At 40.9% G+C, this 20,000-nt stretch overlaps 2 protein-coding genes across 6 annotated transcripts in view; one reads left to right on the forward strand and one right to left on the reverse strand.

The window, feature by feature from the left end:
• Positions 1-10,333, forward strand: part of LOC138952041 (gamma-butyrobetaine dioxygenase-like) — a 70,973-nt gene extending 60,640 nt beyond the window's left edge. For 2 of the 3 annotated variants that reach the window (XM_070323618.1, XM_070323617.1), the window contains 6 exons: positions 174-314; positions 3,131-3,191; positions 3,470-3,523; positions 4,444-4,512; positions 5,371-5,472; positions 6,373-10,333. In XM_070323618.1, coding sequence (XP_070179719.1) covers positions 174-314; positions 3,131-3,191; positions 3,470-3,523; positions 4,444-4,512; positions 5,371-5,472; positions 6,373-6,480 — 535 coding nt within the window. In that variant the 3' untranslated portion in view covers positions 6,481-10,333. The remainder of the gene's footprint in view (positions 1-173; positions 315-3,130; positions 3,192-3,469; positions 3,524-4,443; positions 4,513-5,370; positions 5,473-6,372) is intronic. The other variant, XR_011451288.1, reaches the window with a different exon arrangement.
• Positions 10,334-14,098: 3,765 nt separating this feature from the next.
• The window catches only part of LOC138952044 (gamma-butyrobetaine dioxygenase-like), a 37,620-nt gene continuing 31,718 nt past the window's right edge, over positions 14,099-20,000 (reverse strand). For all 3 annotated transcript variants that reach the window (XM_070323619.1, XM_070323621.1, XM_070323620.1), the window contains 6 exons: positions 18,976-19,116; positions 18,433-18,493; positions 17,582-17,635; positions 17,009-17,077; positions 16,198-16,302; positions 14,099-15,664 (listed from right to left, as the gene is read on the reverse strand). In XM_070323619.1, the coding sequence (XP_070179720.1) occupies positions 15,557-15,664; positions 16,198-16,302; positions 17,009-17,077; positions 17,582-17,635; positions 18,433-18,493; positions 18,976-19,116 (538 nt within the window). In that variant the 3' untranslated portion in view covers positions 14,099-15,556. The remainder of the gene's footprint in view (positions 15,665-16,197; positions 16,303-17,008; positions 17,078-17,581; positions 17,636-18,432; positions 18,494-18,975; positions 19,117-20,000) is intronic.

Consider the following 20,000-nt stretch of genomic DNA (forward strand, 5'->3'; position numbering starts at 1 on the left):
TCTCTCTCTCTCTCTCTCTCTCTCTCTCTCTCTCTCGCTCACTCTCTCTAGTTCTTTCAGCGTTTGTTTAGGAAACTAACGAAGTGTTCGTGTTTTCTGTTGACACTTTGGCCCTTCATTTCTACCTTCATCTCTTCATCCCTGGCGTTCTTGTCTTTGTTTTTTTCTCACAGATTTGACGAGAACATCGTTGGGGGAGAAAATATATTTGTTGATATGTTTGAAGTCGTGGAAGCCTACAGAAAGCAATATCCAAAGGAGTTTGACATTCTCTGCGAAGTACCTGTTGGCTTTGAGACTCTTCATTATGACAGGTTTGTTTTTTGTTTCTTTTTATATTTAGTCAAGTTTTGACTAAATATTTTAACATCGAGGGGGAATCGAAACGAGGGTCGTGGTGTATGTGCGTGTGTCTGTGTGTGTGTCTGTGTGTGTGTGTGTGTGTGTGTAGAGCGATTCAGACTAAACTACTGGACCGATCTTTATGAAATTTGACATGAGAGTTCCTGGGTATGATATCCCCGAACGTTTTTTTCATTTTTTTGATAAATGTCTTTGATGACGTCATATCCGGCTTTTCGTGAAAGTTGAGGCGGCACTGTCACGCCCTCATTTTTCAACCAAATTGGTTGAAATTTTGGTCAAGTAATCTTCGACGAAGCATGGACTTCGGTATTGCATTTCAGCTTGGTGGCTTAAAAATTAATTAATGACTTTGGTCATTAAAAATGAAAATTGTAAAAAAAAATAAAAATTTATAAAACGATCCAAATTTACGTTTATCTTATTCTCCATCATTTGCTGATTCCAAAAACATATAAATATGTTATATTCGGATTAAAAACAAGCTCTGAAAATTAAATATATAAAAATTATTATCAAATTTTTTTTTCGAAATCAATTTAAAGACACTTTCATCTTATTCCTTGTTGGTTCCTGATTCCAAAAACATATAGATATGATTTGTTTGGATTAAAAACACGCTCAGAAAGTTAAAACGAAGAGAGGTACAGAAAAGCGTGCTATCCTTCTCAGCGCAACGAATACCCCGCTCTTCTTGTCAATTCCACGTGCACTGCCTTTGCCACGGGCGGTGGAGTGACGATGCTACGAGTATACGGTCTTGCTGCGTTGCGTTGCGTTCAGTTTCATTCTGTGAGTTCGACAGCTACTTGACTAAATATTGTATTTTCGCCTTACGCGACTTGTTTTTTAATTTTTGACCTCAGTTGCATGCAGGATGCTTCAACCCATATTTTTTGCCCGATTTTTTTTTTTAATTTTTTTTTTAATATAAGGCGGGGAGCATCCTTCTTCCTTGGTCTTTTTCTGTATAACATAATCAACTTTATATTATACAAAACATAAACTTCTGTCTAATGTTTAACTCTAATTCCAATAAAATACGTAAGTCTAACTTCTTCCCATACTTAAATTTTCCTATGGTCATTTTTGTTATCAAAATACAATAATTTATAAAATAAATTTGATCGTTTTTTAAATTTTCATTCCAAAAACCAAATAATATATCTGTTTCATAATAAATTTGCTTATAAATAAAGTCTTTACATAGTTTCCAAACGTTCCCCACCTCTTGACAATGAAAAAAGAAGTGCTCAAGTGTATCCAGTTCATTAGGCCAAAAAAAAAAAAATAGGTGTGGTTACGGTAACATAGCCAAAAAAATTAGGGTAGGTAGGTAGGCAATCACTTTTTTTTTTTTTTTTACTTTTTTTTCTAATGTGTACAAATTAAACCTACTTGACAGGGAAATAAGTGTGCGACACGGGCGCTTTCGCTTTCATTGCGTTTTTTGCACTCGTTTTTTGCACTGGTTTTTTTTGTTTTTTTTTTTTTTTGAGAAATGTAATAAAAAGTTATAGGATCGGCCCCTAAAAATAGGGTAGGTCGGGTTACCGTAACCACATCTATTTTTTTTTTAGGCCTTACAAACTTACAATACAATACAATACAATACAATACAATAACTTTATTAATCTCTAAAAGAGAAATTGCATTGCTGAGCGTTTGTGTCCGTAATAATAACATACATAAAACATTCAAAATAAACATTTGTTCTTTGTCCTGAGAAAATACAGCACATTGGTTATCACATAAGAAAGTATATTAAAAATAAATTAACATGCATTCACCATCAACAATGCACAAACGAAAGTCAGCACCTTCACAATTATTAGTTTGACATAAACCCATCTTGTTTAGTAAAGTATTCGTTGGGTAAATTCTGTGTAAAATTTTCCAATGAAGCAGACGCAGTCGTTCTTCTTTTGTACAATTAACAGCTAACAGCCAGTGTCTTGATTCTAGAACAACATTATGCTTTCTTTGCCAAAAAGAACAGGCGCTCGGAGTTTGTACCTCGAAATTAACCAAAACAGTTCTTATTTCCCTTGGTGTAATATTACCAATACGAGTCAAACCCTGCAACAGAACATATCGGTATGGCAATGCGTTAGTTTTGTTTTAAGTGCTGTACATAACGCATTATACTCAAATTGTCTGGCTGGTTTATAAACAACCTTTTGACATAATTCTTCAAATGAAATCATGTCACCGATTTTTCAATGAATGAAATATCTGAAATTCATTATGACAGGTTTTATTTAAAATGTGTGTTCCCCCCTCTGCTTCTTTACCTCTGTAAACTTGTAGGGCTAGTTATTTTTCGATAAACACCTTGCAACGCGGAAACAATTTACTAGCATGCAACAGCCTGAATCCTCGATAGCTCATGGGTTGAGAAGCTGTTCTCAAACATACCGCAGTTAAACTAGCAGCTACTGGCTTGAACACATGAATCTCCATATAAAATCCATGAGTTCGGTTGTTTTCTGACTCGAAATCTAACGATAACCGCAAGCAAAAAAGTACGACGTGAACAATTCCTAGACTACTTTTCTTCACAAGCGCATCCAGTAATTGTACACATGATTACATTTTTTTTTCTCAGTAAACATTGAACGAAGCATGTGTTTTAAATGTATTGGTAAACTTAATTGACGGTGCGAAGGACGCTTGTGAAGCATGTTTGAATCATGGATGTTCAATTGTTGTGTGGAGTGCACGTCAGTCTGTGTGAATATGTGTTGATTTTATCTGTACATTTCAGAGACTGGCCGACTCACATGATCCACAGGAGACCAACTTTCGCCACCAACAAATACGGCGATGTGAGTCTTACTGTGTCTTACTCACTGGTAGTTAGACGTCTCAGAATGTTCAAATCTCAGCCAATCAAGATACGTATTTCTTCATTTGTTTTGTTGGATTATTTGTTGTTGTTTTTGCGGTTGTTGTTTTCCCCTGCGTTCTTGCTTGTCTGTTTCTCTGTTTAAATTGGTTTGGTTGATCTTTCTTTCTGTCTTTCTTTCGTTCTTGCCTTCTTTTTTTCTTTCTTTGTACTTTGTACTGCCTAGATATAAAGAGTGAAATGTTTCTTTTGTTGCAGTTGACCGGAGTGGTGTGGAATCCACATCACATTGCCGCACTGCAAGTTGAGGAGGTGAGGAGCGTTTACTTGTCTGTCTGCCTGCCTGCCTGTCTGTCTGTCTGTCTGCCTGTCTGCCTGTCTGCCTGCCTGCCTGCCTGCCAGCCTGTCTGCCTGCCTGTCTGTCTGTCTGTTTGCCTGCCTGTCTGCCTGCCTGCCAGCCTGTCTGTCTGCCTGCCTGTCTGTCTGCCTGCCTGCCTGCCTGCCATCCTGTCTGTCTGTCTGCCTGCCTGTCTGCCTGTCTGTCGGCTTGTCTGCCTGCCTGCTTGTCTGTCTGTCTGGATGTCTGTCTGTCTGTCTGGATGTCTGTCTGTCTGTCGGTATGCCTATCTGTCAGTCTGTCTGTTTGTGTGTCTGTCTGCCTGCCTGTCTGTCTGCCTGTCTGCCTGCCTGTCTGTCTGCCTGTCTGTCTGCCTGACTGCCTGCCTGACTGGCTGCCTGTATGCCTGTCTGTCTGCCTGTCTGTCTGTCCGTCTGCCTGTCTGTCTGTCCGTCTGTCTCTCTCTCCCATCTCTCTCACTCCCTCCCCCTCTCCTTCTCCTCCACCTACATTCTGTCCGTTTGTCAGTTTGTCTGCCTACTACCCCGTCAGTCTTGTTGTCTGGCTGGAACCATAATTATGGCTATACCCATGTCAAACTGTCTCTATCTCTTTTTATTCCTGTCTCTATATCTCTCTTTCTCTCTCTCTCTCTCTCTCTCATCTCTCTCTCTCTCTCTCTCTCTCTCTCTCTCTCTCTCTCTCTCTCTCTCTCCCTCCCCCCTTCTCTCTATACGTTTGTCAGTCTGCCTGCCTGCCATCCCATCTGTCTTGCTGCCTGGCCGAAACCATAACTGTGCCCATGTCAAACTCTGAGCCTGTGAGTCTGTATGAGTGGATCGATACGAAACAGGTTTTAACCTTGATTCTGTTCGTTGATGCCGGTACTTACCAGGAGCTGGTGGAGCCATTCTTCGATGCTTACGGCAAGTTCTACAAGTTAATCAACAACTTCTCAAAACTCGTGAGTACGCTGTGCAGCACATTTTCAGTCTAGTGCAGTCTGAAACATAACGCTGCAGAAAGATGGTATAATAATTATATACTTTCGTCAGGTCTTTATGAACCTGTGATTTATATATAGTAAAACCCGTCGGGGATCCTATGGGATGGTCTTTATGGGCAAGTGGTCTTTATGGGCAAGTGGTCTTTATGGGCACGTGGTCTTAATTGGCAAGTGGTCTTAATTGGCAAGTGGTCTTTATGGGCAAGTGGTCTTTATGGGCAAGTGGTCTTTATGGGCAAGTAGTCTTAATTGGCAAGTGGTCTTTGTGGGCCAGTAGTCTTAATTGGCAAGTGGTCTTTATGGGCCAGTTGTCTTTATGGGCAAGTGGTCTTTATGGGCCAGTGGTCTTAATGGGCAAGTAGTCTTAATTGGCAAGTGGTCTTTATGGGCCAGTGGTCTTAATGGGCAAGTGGTCTTTTTGAACAGGGGGTCTCCAGGGTAGGTTCGACTGTACTACATAAAATAATTAACACCCCCCCCCCAAAAAAAAAGCAACCTATCAAAGTGCTAATAACTTCTACTTATATGAAAGGAATGACTTCGTGACTGAATTACTCACCCTGGGTCTAAAAGTGAGGAGAGGAGATGAGAACTTTTTAAGGCGGTCTTTGTTACTGACCACAACGCTTGTTGTTGTTGTTGGTGGTGTTGGTGTTGATGTTGTTGTTGTTGTTGTTAAAGTTGTCGTCGTCGTTATTGATGTTGTTCCACTATCCGTTCTAAATATAAGTGCACTTACTTATTTAGTAAAGAAAAAAAAGGGCATTGTTTTTATTAAAAAAAATGCGTGTAATGCGTTCATGTGTGTCCATGCAGTTTCGAATCCGCCTCCGAGCAGGGGACATGGTGACCTTCAATAACCGACGAATGTCGCACGGCCGTGCAGCCTTCAGCGGTGACGGGGAACGCTTTCTGCAGGTATGTTTTGCTACCGTCCGATGGAAGAATACATCGGATGGCGGTGGGAGTTGAGAAAGTGGGACAGATAGAAAGAGAGTGTTGTTTCTGTATTTTTTTCTGTCTTTTTTTTTGAGGGGGGGGGGGGGGCGTTGGGATGGTAGGTTGGGTTTGGGAAAAGGGATTGTGTGTGTGTGTGTGTGTGTGTGTGTGTGTGTGTGTGTGTGTGTGTGTGTGTGTGTGTGTGTTTCTTTTATGTGTAGTTGATGTTAGTGTGTTTCAAAAGATAACTGTAAACTTTTAACTCAAATAGTACACTTAACAAAAGATTTCCGTATTACTCAGCATCCAGACTATATTGTTTTGAAGAACATTTTGTTCTTGAAGTTTAGAGCAATTAATTGGTTGTATTTCTTATATTTGCGGAGAAAAACAGTAAGGAGAGTAGCTCCTTGAATAAATGTAGCAAAATGACATCACAAAGCAGGGGAAGTAACTTGAAGTCACTAGTATCCCCTTCAAGACCCTTGATAAGAGTACCTCTACGTTTTTCCTTTAAAAAAAAATCTTGTTCCATTTTAAGCGCGATGTGATTTAAAGGATGGACATGCGATATTGACCCATGCCATGGCCAGTCTGGCTGAGACCTCACAAATCGTTTTCCACTGCTGATATAGCTAGGCCTACCTAAAACACAGAGACAAATGTCATTCTCGTAACTCGTTGTCCTTCCCACAATAGAGATACACAAGAGGTGAAAGAAAGTTTTCATGACGCAATTAATTGCTCCCATCGTGACGTCTACCCGAATTACTTTGTCTCGCTTATGACGTCAGAGATTTCACTTTGGAAGAGCTTATCAAGAAGATTTGTATTGTTTCCTTATAAGTCGTTGTTGTATTCATATTTGATGTTTTACAGGGATACTACATCGAGATCTCCGAGTTCAAGAGCTGTGTACAGGTCCTGTCCAATTTGGAGGGAGATGGGAAACCACCCGTTAGAGTCGGGAATTATGATTCGCTATAATGCGTCATTACTCTTCACTACATTACACTTGTAACGTTATGTGTTTGAAGCCTGTCAGAGGACTCAGATTGGAATCGAATCACGTCGGTAATGTCCTGGTCTGACATTTAAATCAATGGTTTGTTGACCTCCAGACATGTCCGATCGACCTTCCTCAAAATTCAAGGTCAGCGCAGGATTACCTTCTCAATGAATGAAGGAAATATACCCTTTTCTTGAACTTTTATGTAGAACTGTTATTTTGAAACTGCACATGTGCAGTCTTTGTATTCATAAAGAAATATAATACGTAGTTCTTGTTCAACTTCACCACATACTGTAGTGTAGAGTTGGGGTGTAACTCTACTTACAAAAATATAATTCAATCAACTTTTCTATATCGCAATTCCTTCTCAAAAATACATCAAATTAATGTCCAGGGGGGATCCAAACCTATACATACCAACACACAATTTGGCTACATAGGCCTAATAATCAAATAATTTACATAACTAATCATAAGCTTGGAACTATTTAAATGTTTATTAACCCCCCCAAAATCGTCCTTAACAGTTATTTTAATATTCATATTATATTACAATTCACTTTATCTTCAACACATTTCCAAATGGACATAGTTTAAGGGCAAAAATGTAAAGTAAATGTTCAATATAATCAATTTCGTTCTTGCAATATGTACAAAGTTTACTCGTGGAAATACACACACACACACACACACACACACACACACACACACACACACACACACACACACACACACACACACACGTATTTACACGTGTGTGTCACAGAGAAAGAGGGTAGACATTTTTGCACAGAAACATATTTCCTTTTTCACATTTTTATTCCATGTGATCAAATACTGCTTTCTTACGCGGAACTGATCCTGTACAGGGTACTATACCTAGTAAACGCCCACCCCCTACTTGTGATCAAAGTTGGTGCATAAGGGGGATGGGCGTTTACAAGGTAGTTTACGGTACAGTCGAACCGGCCCTAGCGACCACGTGTCAATAACGACCACCTGGCAACAACGACCACCCGAAATCATCCATGGTGTATTTTTTCTATACAATTCACCTTTCTATGGCGACCACGTGTCGTTATCGACAGGAACGACCGTGGCATGCCTGTTCCATAACAGACATGCTTTTCTAATTCTTACCGAAGTTATACACTCTGTTGGTTTAAACAATTTGTGACCCTCCACCACGAAATGAGTCGCATGTCACCTTTGCATGATTTTCATATTTTTACATTTTCCTAAAGAGTTTTTTCTGCTCTATCCAGTGGTGAAAACCGTTTTAGAAAAGAGCGAAAACTGTTTGAGTTATAAGCCTGTGATTAAGGTAACCCTCACACTGTTACCAGACACTCCCCGGGCTTATATTAAGCCTAGCGCAGAACCGCGCGAGGTGACATGCGACTCATTTCGTGGTGGAGGGTCACATTTGTTCAGAAAAATACAGATTACAAAGCCGCATACAATCAAACTAAGAGGTGGAGCACAACAAGCAAAGCTAGCTTATACACGTGCTCTTAAAAGCAATATATAATAATTGAGGCGGACGATACGGGGATCCGTAGAAGGGGAAAGTGAGGAAGTAACAAGTCGCGTTAGGCGAAATAACAACATTTAGTCAAGCTGTCGAACTCACAGAACGAAACTGAACGCACTGCTTTTTTCACCAAGACCGCATACACGTAGTTTCGTCAGTCCACCGCCCGTGGCAAACTAAAGGCAGTGAAATCGACAAGCCAGAATAGTGCGGTAGTGGTCGCGCTGTGCGGCATAGCACGCTTTTCTGTACCTCTCTTCGTTTTAACTTTCTGAGCGTGTTTTTAATCCAAACATATCATATCCATATGTTTTTGGAATCAAGAACCGACAAGGAATAAGATGAAATTGTTTTTAAATCGATTTCGGAAATTTTATTTTCATCATAAGTTTTATATTTTTAATTTTCAGAGCTTGTTTTTAATCCGAATATAACATATTTATATGTTTTTGGAATCAGACAATGATGAAGAACAAAATGAACGTAATTTTGGATCGTTTTATAAAAAAATAATTTTAATTACAATTTTCAGATTTTTAATGACCAAAGTCATTAATTAATTTTTAAGCCTCCAAGCTGAAATGCAATACCAAAGTCCGGCCTTTGTCGAAGATTGCTTGGCCAAACTTTCAATCAATTTGATTAAAAAATGAGGGTGTGACAGTGCCGTCTCAACTTTTACAAAAAGCCGGATATGACGTCATCAAAGACATTTATCGAAAAAATGAAAAAAACGTCTGGGGATATCATACCCAGGAACTCTCATGTAAAATTTCATAAAGATCGGTCCAGTAGTTTACTCTGAATCGCTCTACACACACACACGCACAGACAGACAGACACACACACACACACACACACACACACACACACACACACACACACCACGACCCTCGTCTCGATTCCCCCTCTATGTTAAAACATTTAGTCAAAACTTGACTAAATGTAAAAGCAGTAATAAGCGAAATACATCCAGAAGGGCAATAACATCTGAAACAGCATATAACTAACAACATACGAATAAACGCACCCACAGACACACACACACACACACACACACACACACACACACACACACACACACACACACACACACACACACACACATTCACTTGTCGTCCACATTAGAAATGCATTCTGAATCGGATAATAATGTTAAATAAACATATCTCATAGAGTCCATAAACATGTATGTAGTGTAAATTAAGAATTACCCAAACCGTTTGCTGGATGCAATGAACCTATACAACTGATCAAACATTAATGTATTTTCAATAACTGACTTGTCTCTATTACCATGCAAAAGATCATCTAAGGTAAGTAAATCAAAATCAAAAAGTGTTGACAGGCTATCTTTAAGTAACTGACAGTACAATAAACATTGGAAGAAGTAATGTTCCGTATTTTCAAAATGAAAACCACATGCACATGAGGGACCAAGAGTCAATTGTCTGTTATTAAATAAATCTCCATTTAGGTTCCTTATCTTTAACCTCAATCTACAATGTATAATTTCCAAATGACGATCAGACGTGTACATGTATACGACGGAACAACAGAGTCGTTCACCCAATGAATCTTTTAAGCAACCCAATAGAATCCGTTTGTTTGATATTATCTGGAAGCTCATTCCATAAGGTGGTAGCAGACGGGAAGAACGATCGTTTATATAGTTCAGTTCTGAAGCGGGAAATCACTCTGTCGAAATAGCTTACGTCTATGATAAGGGTTTACAGAGGATACAAGTGGAGGCAGGCGTTCGGACAAATAAGGCGGAGTACGCGCGTTTACTAACTTGAAATACAAGATTAATTTATGTCTTTTTCGCCTCGCCTTCAGCGTGGTGAATCCCGACTCATAATTCAACTTTTGGTGACTTGTCCCTGGGACTGCTCCTATAATAAGTTCTTATGGCATCGAGATGCAAGTTTTCTAGTTCTAGTGCTAATTTATCTGAGCAGTTATCCCAAATTACGTCGGAAAAATCAAAATGAGGAATAATGAACGATTTATACATTACTTCAAGTACCTTTCGACTGAGGCGATATTTGTACGACCGAAAACATGAGAGAAGAACACGAACTTTTGATATAATAATACACTCTGTTAGCCCTGTGTTACTATTAACCCCGCACTACGCTAGCTTTCATTCTTGCTTATGAAATGCTTTGATTATACGAAAACTAGCAAAATATTATATAATTGCGTTGTAGTATTACGGATCGCTCCTTTTATTTTATTGTAACCTTTCTTTGCAGCAATCCAATCAACAATAAAACATTTTTTTATATTTACTCTGTGTGTGTGTGTGTGCGTGTGTGTGTGTGTGCGTGCGTGTTTGTGTGTGTGCGTGTTTGTGTGTGTGCGTGTTTGTGTGTGTGCGCCTGCGTGTGTGTGCGCCTGCGTGTGTGTGTGAGTCACGTGTTTGTGTATGTGTGTGTTTTTGACATTCTGAAAAATTGAGTTTAGGGAGAGAAATCTTGCGATGATTGTCCGTTCTTTTAATAAAGATCTGCTGTGCTTGCTCTAAAATCACGAATAAGCCAATTGGCTGCTTCGATTTACAAATACAACCAATCAGGACTCTTTCTTTTTATTATATTGAAAAGGGACACAACATTGAGCTAAAAAATATTGGTGTGTGTGTTTTTGTTTGCTGTTCGAACACCTGTTCCTTGTCCCGGTGTTGTCTTGCACTGCCCCGTCCCTGCACTCACTGCTCCGTCCATCTCTCATCTGAGCTTTTAGTAGATTAGTCCCTCTTTAGGGAGGGGCCAGACGCAAAAAAAACAACCCATATCTATGCTTATTCTTGTTACCCTAAAAAATAAAGAGTTGTCATTGTCATTGTCTCACGACGGCACTAGTCCGACTGCAGGAGGTAACCGGTGAAGGTGGAAAACTGGCCCCCTCTCACTCCACCTCGATATACACCTTGTCTCCTTTAGCCAGGTGGGTCGTCACCTACAGAACACAAATATCAAATGTTATATTGCTCAGCCATTCGCGAGGACTTTGCATATAATGTTGAGTTTAAAAGAAAACCACTTACAATCCTGAACCGAAACAGGAATTTCCATGTAAACTGTGCAACAAAATTATTGCACCCATTTTCGTACCCCAAGTAAAACTTTCATTCCCGTGCCATTTAATTCAAACTGCATATGCCATTGAAGGCCCTTCACTTGGTTATCTGACACAATTTTCAGATCAAAGATTCCTGTTATAGGTATCACGTGACCGCCGCCGAAGTAAGGGTACACCCAAAATCGACCAAACTAAAACGTCAGGTACTAATTAAAAAATCGACACAAATTCAGAATAGGCGCCACTTGGCAAAATGTACATACGAAGGGAAGGCCACATCAATTATCTATCCAGAGCAGGTTGTTTCGTTTTACTATCTTGCTTATCTCGTGTGGTATGTCATTTCTACTGATGCAGGTGTGGAGCGCATGAGCAATAGAAAACGAGAGATTTTTGCATCCATTGTGAGAGGTACCATGACAGAAAGCGCCGTATTACAGAAATGACTAAATGGATTGCTTCGAAACTGTCAGAATCTGAAACAGAGGGCGTCGGGAACGCAGAAGAAAAAGATAAACCGTGTTTGTCACTTGGGACGAAACTAATAAGAGATTCATCCCTCCACGGCATATCATTTATAGTTATTAGTAGGTTGAATCTTCGATTCCCAGCGTTGCCCACGTTGATGATGATCCTGTCAAACTGCAGGGCGGCGTGTGCCGACAAGCTTACGTCGCTGTTGTGCAAGAACATCGCTGAGAACGCCACTGAAAAAAAAAAAAATCCGACACTGTACCTGGCTCTCTTGGCACAAACTATAGTGAGATTCGTTCATCTGTGGCATATTAGTTTCAGATTTATTTACATAGTTTTATATAGTCTGTGTCATCGTTACGTCATAAATGCACGTGTTCTGTTTCCTTTAAATACGCAAGGCCAACGTGGTTCGTAAATGCAGCCACAAAGCACCTGCCAATTCCACGCGATTTGTTAAAATTGCTACACAAACGCACACTGGACGGAAGAGCAGCAATTTTGGCTTCTGACACTGTCAGTCTGCTCTGCAGCTGTTGAATCGTCGCTGTCTGCTGCTCAACCGTTCTCTGAAGAACTGAAACCGACACCATCGTCGGCTCTCTTCCTTCTCATGACGCCATAAGCGACGTCATCGGCTCCAGCCTTTCTTGTTATGACATCAAGGCCGGCGTCATCGGCTCCCTCTCTTCCCGTGACGTCGAAGCCAACATCGCTGATAACTTTTTCGAGTTTTGAAATCAGGATGTTTGTGTGATCATTGTCACGCGTGTTTACTCCATTTGCGCAAGACACCGCATATAGGCTTAGGAACAGCAGCAGCATGGCGTCATAAAACATTCGAGTCATTGTCACAGAAATTCTGACTGCGTTCTGATCGTCAACGTCTACCCGCAGTGCCTTCTCCTTGCCTTTTTTTTCTTTTTACCTATCTACAGGCATGAACCCTGAATTGCACGGATGTAGGCGCTAGTCTGAACAGGACACATACAACGACGGAGTAGCCTAAATACACACCCAGATTAAATACAAACATTGAGATGATAAAAGAGCAGGGGCAAGATAAGGTCAAACGCACACATACCACGTCCACTCCTCGGACACTGACGCTGGGGACTGAAGAATTCCAGCTCGGCAAACTTAGTGGTAAAGAGAAGAGCGAGATGCTTGCCAAAGCCGATTAAAGACTTTGTGAACACCACCCTGCAGGGCCGGACTACCGGGGGGGGGGGGGGGGTTATGGGGGTTGCGCAACCCTCCCCCCCCCCTAGCCTAAACATGTACCTTACTTATTTAATTTTTTTTTATTATTGCTTATTTTATGCCGTTTCATGCAAGGAGCGACCATTTTCCTATCTCAGAATATGACCTACCCGTCACGGCTTCAGGGGGCTTCGCCCCCTGATCCCCACAACGAGGGGGGGGGGGGGGGGTGGGTTCTAGGGTTTCCGGACCCCCCCCCCCAGCCAAAAAATAAAAATATTGAATGAGGTATGCATTTCTTTTTCTTTACATTGAGTTTCAATTTTTGGGGTATTAATCAGTGACAAAATCTGCTGCCTGAAACTGGTAATGATCATCCTCAGAATGCACCAGATTGCACCATTTTGCATCCTTTTTTTCAAATTTTCCGGGGGGGCATGTCCCCGGACCCCCTAGCAAGCTAGGCGCTTCGCGCCGTCGGCTCGGCGCTTCGCGCCTTCACACCCATATCTTCACACTATATTTTTGAAAAAAACCAGTCATAAAATGAACTGATCCGCCCCTGCCGCCAGGGGGGACATCCCCCTGGGCCACCACTGGCAACCCCCCCCCCCCCCCCTCCTCTTCGCCTAGTCCGGCCCTGCCCTGCCAAACACGCTACAGTCAACACGACCGTAGACTTTCTGCGTACGCTGTAAACTTTATCATTACGCTGCTCCTGACCCGCGAATATACTCCAACAATAAATGCTGCCGTTTTTGTTTTTTCTCGCATGTTCACGCCAAAATCAATACCTTCACGCCGGACACACTACCATCACTAAAACTACTCGCCTTCTGCGAGAAAAACACTATCCTCATAGTCCCAAAGAACATTTACTCTCCCTGCGCTGAAAAAACTACCATAGTAGCTCAAAAGCAAATCTCGCAAGTTACAGACACGCATGCATATTATAAACACAAAGGGAAAGGGAAAAGGCATCAGACTCACGGTATACATCTTCAATTCGAAGGCGTCTACTTAAAAGATGGAGAAGAGAATGAGCTCGATATGAAGTTTGACAGTATTTATTATTAATTCCGCGTGTGTGTGTGTATGAGCGTGTATGTGTGTGTGTGTGCATGTGTGTGTGAGTATGTGTGTGTGCATGCGCGAGTGTCCGCGTGTGTGTGTGTGTGTTGTAGAACTATGAGAGTCGGGGGATGTTGGGCAAAGGATGTGATCGTGCAATGCCCCTTTATCATGAAGTTCTAGCTCTTCGCTTCCTTTCAAATCTGAACTGAAACCGACAACAGTTATGGTTTTTGTGTGCGTTTTTAATACAAATGTTCTGAACTCTCTGTATCAGTAAATAGTAACAATGGTGAACAAATAAAATAATTATTTACAATCACAATCTTATAGAGAGCAAAGAGCTGTATTGTCAATATTTCGATTCAGCCTGACTAAAGTTTCTGACATTGTAATACATGATTGACGTATTCTTCCATGATCTGTTTATTTAAACATCTCATATTGTCATAATTTCACTAAGTCATAATTTCACGAAGTCATAACTTTCGTTAAGGCATCATTTTACGAAGACTTTGACGAATTCATCATTTCACGAAGTCATCATTTCACGAAGTCTTTCACGAATTCATCATTTCACGAAGTCATCAATTCACGAAAAATGAGTTCGTGTCCGTCACAGAAATGTTCACATAATTGCTAAATAATCTAACATTCTTGCTCTCGCACTTTGATAAATGTTCAAGAAGAACACTCATAATAAATACTTAGCAAGCTCTTACGAACATCAAGATAATTTGAATCTGACGTTTACCGGATATCACATGATCACACGAAAGAAGCAAATGCGGCCATGTTGGAAGAGGTGCAATATGGGCCTGCTCTGAAGGCTGCAATAACTCGTAGCGCTTTTCACGGCAACTTTACGAACATACATTTTCAATGAACCAACCTACACTGTGCAATACCGAAATAACAAAGAAAAAATATGATAGACAAACGGCGAACAAACAAATATACACACACACAAGAGGATAATTTGTCAACTAACAACAGTGTTGCAATAGCTAACTGTGCTGTGGAGGGAACACCAGAAGTAGTGACTGATTTCCCTGCGCGCGTGATCATTGTTCGTCGGACGCAACACGAAAAGTTATCGCTGCCTGCTCAAAAGTGTTTTGCTGCAAGCCACACATTACACATCGATAGGCATTCATTTGAAACTTCGAGGAAATCGTCTTGGATATACACCCGTCCAAAGCCTTATTGAAGCTCGACTGAGCAAAGCGAGACAGATCCCGAAAGATTATGTAGAATCTGCGTATCATTGTGAGAGAATCAGTGCATTTAAAACCAGCCTGTATGCCGAGAAGACAGTGTCTTTAACAGAAAATGCTGAGATGCACGAGCAAATTACCAACCCGGTGGAAGCCAGCCGCGATGATTGATTGGTTGATATTGTTATTTGTTGTGATTTCAACGAATCAGGCCCCGCGGTTTGTTCGCACCAGTTCACAAAAGCAGACCACAAAGTATCAGCGGTCAATTACTTGTATCAGCGGTCAATTACTGCAAAGTATGAAAGTATCCGAGATAAAAAATCATCATTTGTGATTCGTGACACAAAGACCGTAATGGAGCGTATTATCATAAGCATATAAGGGGATCACGTGAGTCACAATCACCCACAGTCTCCAAACACATGACGTAACGGACGTGATGACGTCAAAGCTGCCGACACGTCACAGCAAATCATTGTCCCCAACTCTGACGGGTGAACGGCCATCTCCCTCGAGATTGGACAGGACTTGAACACAACTTTTGAACTCCGAGATCTCGATGTAAGTTCCCTGTGAGTGCAAAGAAATGCGAATAATTACATTTCAATCTGATTTGCAGCTTTTCGTTGATTTGTTTCTCTTTGCTATTGTGTATGTTATTGAATATATTATAATGTGAAAATGATAACAGAGAAAACTGAGGTCATAGTGAAGACACAAAACAGTGATTTCTGTTTTACACAAGAAGAAGAAGAAGAAGAAGAAGAAGAAGAAGAACAAGAACAAGAAGAAGAACAAGAAGAAGAACAACAACAACAACAACAACAACAACAACAACAACAACAACAACAGGAGCAGCAATAGGAAATACGACAAAAACAACAATAACAGCAGCAGCAACGGCAGTAACAACAACAACAACAACAACAACAACAACAACAACTACCGTCACCACCACCCAGTGCTCTATCTACTTATGCCGTGTTGCAATCCAGCAATTAACCTCTGCCTACTTTCTGTCCTTTGAGAACCAGTTCAACTAGATAGTGCTAGATGTAGTAACATCACAGAAAACGCCGTGGATCAGACGCGGAGTAACATACCTGCAGAAAGCGTTCACCGGTCTGGTTAGTGAATGCTGCCCGCCCGTGTAACACTCGTCGGTTGTTGAAGGCCACCATCTCCCCGGCCTTGAGGCGGTGTCGGAACTGAACGCAGAAAAAAAATGCAAGGTACGGAAAATTAATGTAAATTTGTTCTACACTTTTGATGTTGTTGAGGATTTAGTCTCTGGTAAATGTAAGATCCACAAGGCTTTAAGAGCTCACACAGAGACATAAACGTGCACGTTTCCTTTTTTCAGTGTCATGACTTTATTATTCCATCGGTGGGAAATTACAGTGCAAAGTACTTGAGCAATGCAAATATGGACGCTTTGAGACGCTCGATGGCTCAACATTGATATTAAGGTTCACCTGTCTGAGCTCACAGATTAACACTCAGGAAATTAATTCAGCAAAAACGTTCTTTTATGCACAGAAAATAATGTTGATTTCTTGCACGTGTCAGCGTAAGATGGTGCTCTTACAACATGTCATGAAAAAGTCTGGTGGAATTTCTGGCGGTGTACACGATGTTCCACTTACTAAAGACACACTCCTACATCAGATTTGGCCAGGCTTTATCGTGGGATAAAAACATCACTCCACTTGAATAAATACCAAAATTTAACACACTGACGGGTTCTTGTGCAGAATTGGATTTTTTTTGACCGAACTAGTTTCTAAATAGAAAGCTATTAGTGGGGTTTTAAGAGATAGAAAAACATGTTCCACTCTGCACAGAGAACAGTCAAGCTGTTCAGTTTTGGAATATGTCTAAATGGAGGATGGCCTCATTTGACTCAAGACTCACGCAGTTTGGGAAGTTGTTGATCAGAGTGTAGAATTTGCCGAAGGCTTCGAAGAATGGCTCCACAAGCTCCTGCGAAAAAGAAATCGTACGAAATTAAATGATATTTCGCCTGTCTATCTTTCAGATTCAAATACATTACGGTATTTACATGCTTACTGAGACTTGCAAACCCGAAGACAAACTGATAAGCATTACCACACCTTACTTGCACGCGCTCACAAACACTGTCTCGTGCGCATGCAGACACGCATACACACTTTCATCTGTACACGCACGTGCACACACAAATATAAGCAAGTGAGAACTCAAACACGGACATACAAACAATAACTGACAACCAGACGGACAGACAGAGACAACCAGACGGATAGACAGTCAGACAGGGAGAAAAAGACGGAGAGACACGCGCGCGCACGCACGCACACACACACACACACACACACACACACACGCACACACACACACACACACACACACACACACACACACACACACACAAACACGACAGGCAGACAGAGATAGAGAGCGAGGGGCGTGAATGGCTGGGGTTAGGGGGGGGGGGGGGGGTTCTACCTCTTCAACTTGCAGAGCTCCAATGAGGTGTGGATGCCAGAAGACTCCTACCAGCTGTAGATGAATGTGAGAATGAATGCATGAATGAATAAATCCAGTACAGAAAGATTCAAGTATTTAAAACACAAAACACAGAGAAAAAAATAACAAAAACAAAACAAAAACAACAACAACAACAACAACAAAAACAACAATATAGGCTTACTAACCTGATGAAACACAGTAGGTATGGCTTTTAGCAACACTCTAATGTACGCGCTTCAATTGTTCATTCTAGAATACCGCCATCGTTCCATTTATTGTGCACAACCATTTATCAAGTCGACTCTTGAGGTATTGCTATTGTTTACTTTTGACAAAACCGTAGCAATTTTCTTAATTTTGACAGAAATCTTGCTTTATTGTGGAAATCCGATTTGTGCGACACAGCAAAGCTCAAGGGACACAACTGCATGTGTCACTAACCTGTACAGTAATAACAAGTTATACCGCTTCAACAAACGATAATAATATCTGCAGAAATCAACACACACACAAATACACGCACGCACGCACTACCCCCCCCCCCCCCCCATACACCCACGCACATTTTGGGTTTCTCATTACCATGCGTTTCGTGTATGTTTTGTACAGTTGTCCAAGACAGGAACGAATGGAGACCATTCTATTATCCTTGAGTAATTCTGTAGTTTTTTTTTTAGTTTTCTCTCTTATACGACCTCGTTTACATGATGTCAACAAACAATTATAGCCGATTCCGGACATCACTCTTTCCCGTGAAAAAAAATCGGAAAGTAAAACGGAATGGGGTTGAACGTATCAAAATAAGGTGAATGTAAAAAGATGCTTACGTCCCCGTGTTTGTTCATGTTAAACATGGGTCGATAATAGCGCATATGTACTGGCCAGTCTCTGAAACAGAGAGCACTGATCTTGAATGGTGAATATAAGATAGACAATTCCATCTAGTGAACGACGAAGAAGAAGAAGATAGACAATCATTCACACAACACGTCAGGTAGATTGGACACAAGGACACCCTGGCAGGAATGCGAATGGACAGACAGACAGACAAGCAGACTGACGGACACGAGGACAGACAGGCAGACTTATGCAACAGAGACAGATACACACAGGCACAGACAGACAGACAGACAGACAGACAGACAGACAGACAGACAGATAGAGACACATATACACACTCTCGCTTTGATAAACGAATAAAAGCATGCATCAATAAACACACACACACACACACACAGACACGCACGCACACACACACACACACACACACACACACACACACACACACACACACACACACACACACACACAGGATAAATGCATAAAACATAACTAATATATATATATACACAAATTAACGAGAATTCCACCTTTCATAATGGACAGTTTCGAAAGGCAAGGGTATTTTGGAGAGAAAAGCAAACTCCTCAGGATTCTGCTTTCTGAAAGTCTCTGCCACCTCAAACAGGTCGACAAAGAGGTTGTCTCCCCCGCCAATGCTCTCGTCGAACCTGAGGTAAGAAAGGACGATTTAAAACATTCTGAAACGGCAAACAGGTTTTCACGGAGTAGAACGAAGAGAATCCGTTATTTAATTCTATTTCCTACTAAACAGTTCGTCACAAATACGACAAAAATCCACCAAAAAAACGTGTGTGAGAGAGAGAGAGAGACAATGACAATGACAATGACAAATTTATTTACGAGGGTAATGGCATAAGCAAACAGGTGCTTTTTTACATCCAGCCCTCGCCCATGGGAGGGTTTAATCTAATGATAATACGTTTTAAAAATGTTGGAATATCAATTAAAGAAGTAATAAAAGTTTTATGTGGGCATTGTAAAATAGTTTTCTTGTGTCTAGATTAATAATGCTTTGTAACTTTGACAAAAGAAACAGGTTTTAAGCAATTTTTTTGCAGATTCCATTGATGTGAGTCTGCCATTTGAGATTATTATCAACAGTAAGTCCCAGTAAACGGTGCTCAGCTACTTGCTCAATGGAGTGCTCATTTAGGGACAGACTCAGAGTCATTTCTGAAAGTTGATGTTTTTGGCGAGTGCTGATTATCATAGACTTTGTTTTTACTGGATTAATAAGCATACGATTTGCAGAACACCACTCAGAAACATCGTTTAGGCTCTGTTGTAATTTGTCATTTGAGAGAGAGAGAGAGAGAGAGAGAGAGAGAGAGAGAGAGAGAGAGAGAGAGAGAGAGAGAGAGAGAGAGAGAGAGAGAGAGAGAGAGAGAGACAATGACAATGACAATGACAAATCTTTATTTTTCGAGGGTGACAAGAATAAGCATAGATATGCTTTTTTGCATCTGGCCCTCGCCCTAAAGAGGGACTAAACTATTTTACTATAACTATGACTAGAAAAAGGTTACAATAA

This window comes from Littorina saxatilis, linkage group LG17, assembly GCF_037325665.1.
Source record: "Littorina saxatilis isolate snail1 linkage group LG17, US_GU_Lsax_2.0, whole genome shotgun sequence".
Lineage (NCBI taxonomy): Eukaryota > Metazoa > Mollusca > Gastropoda > Littorinimorpha > Littorinidae > Littorina > Littorina saxatilis.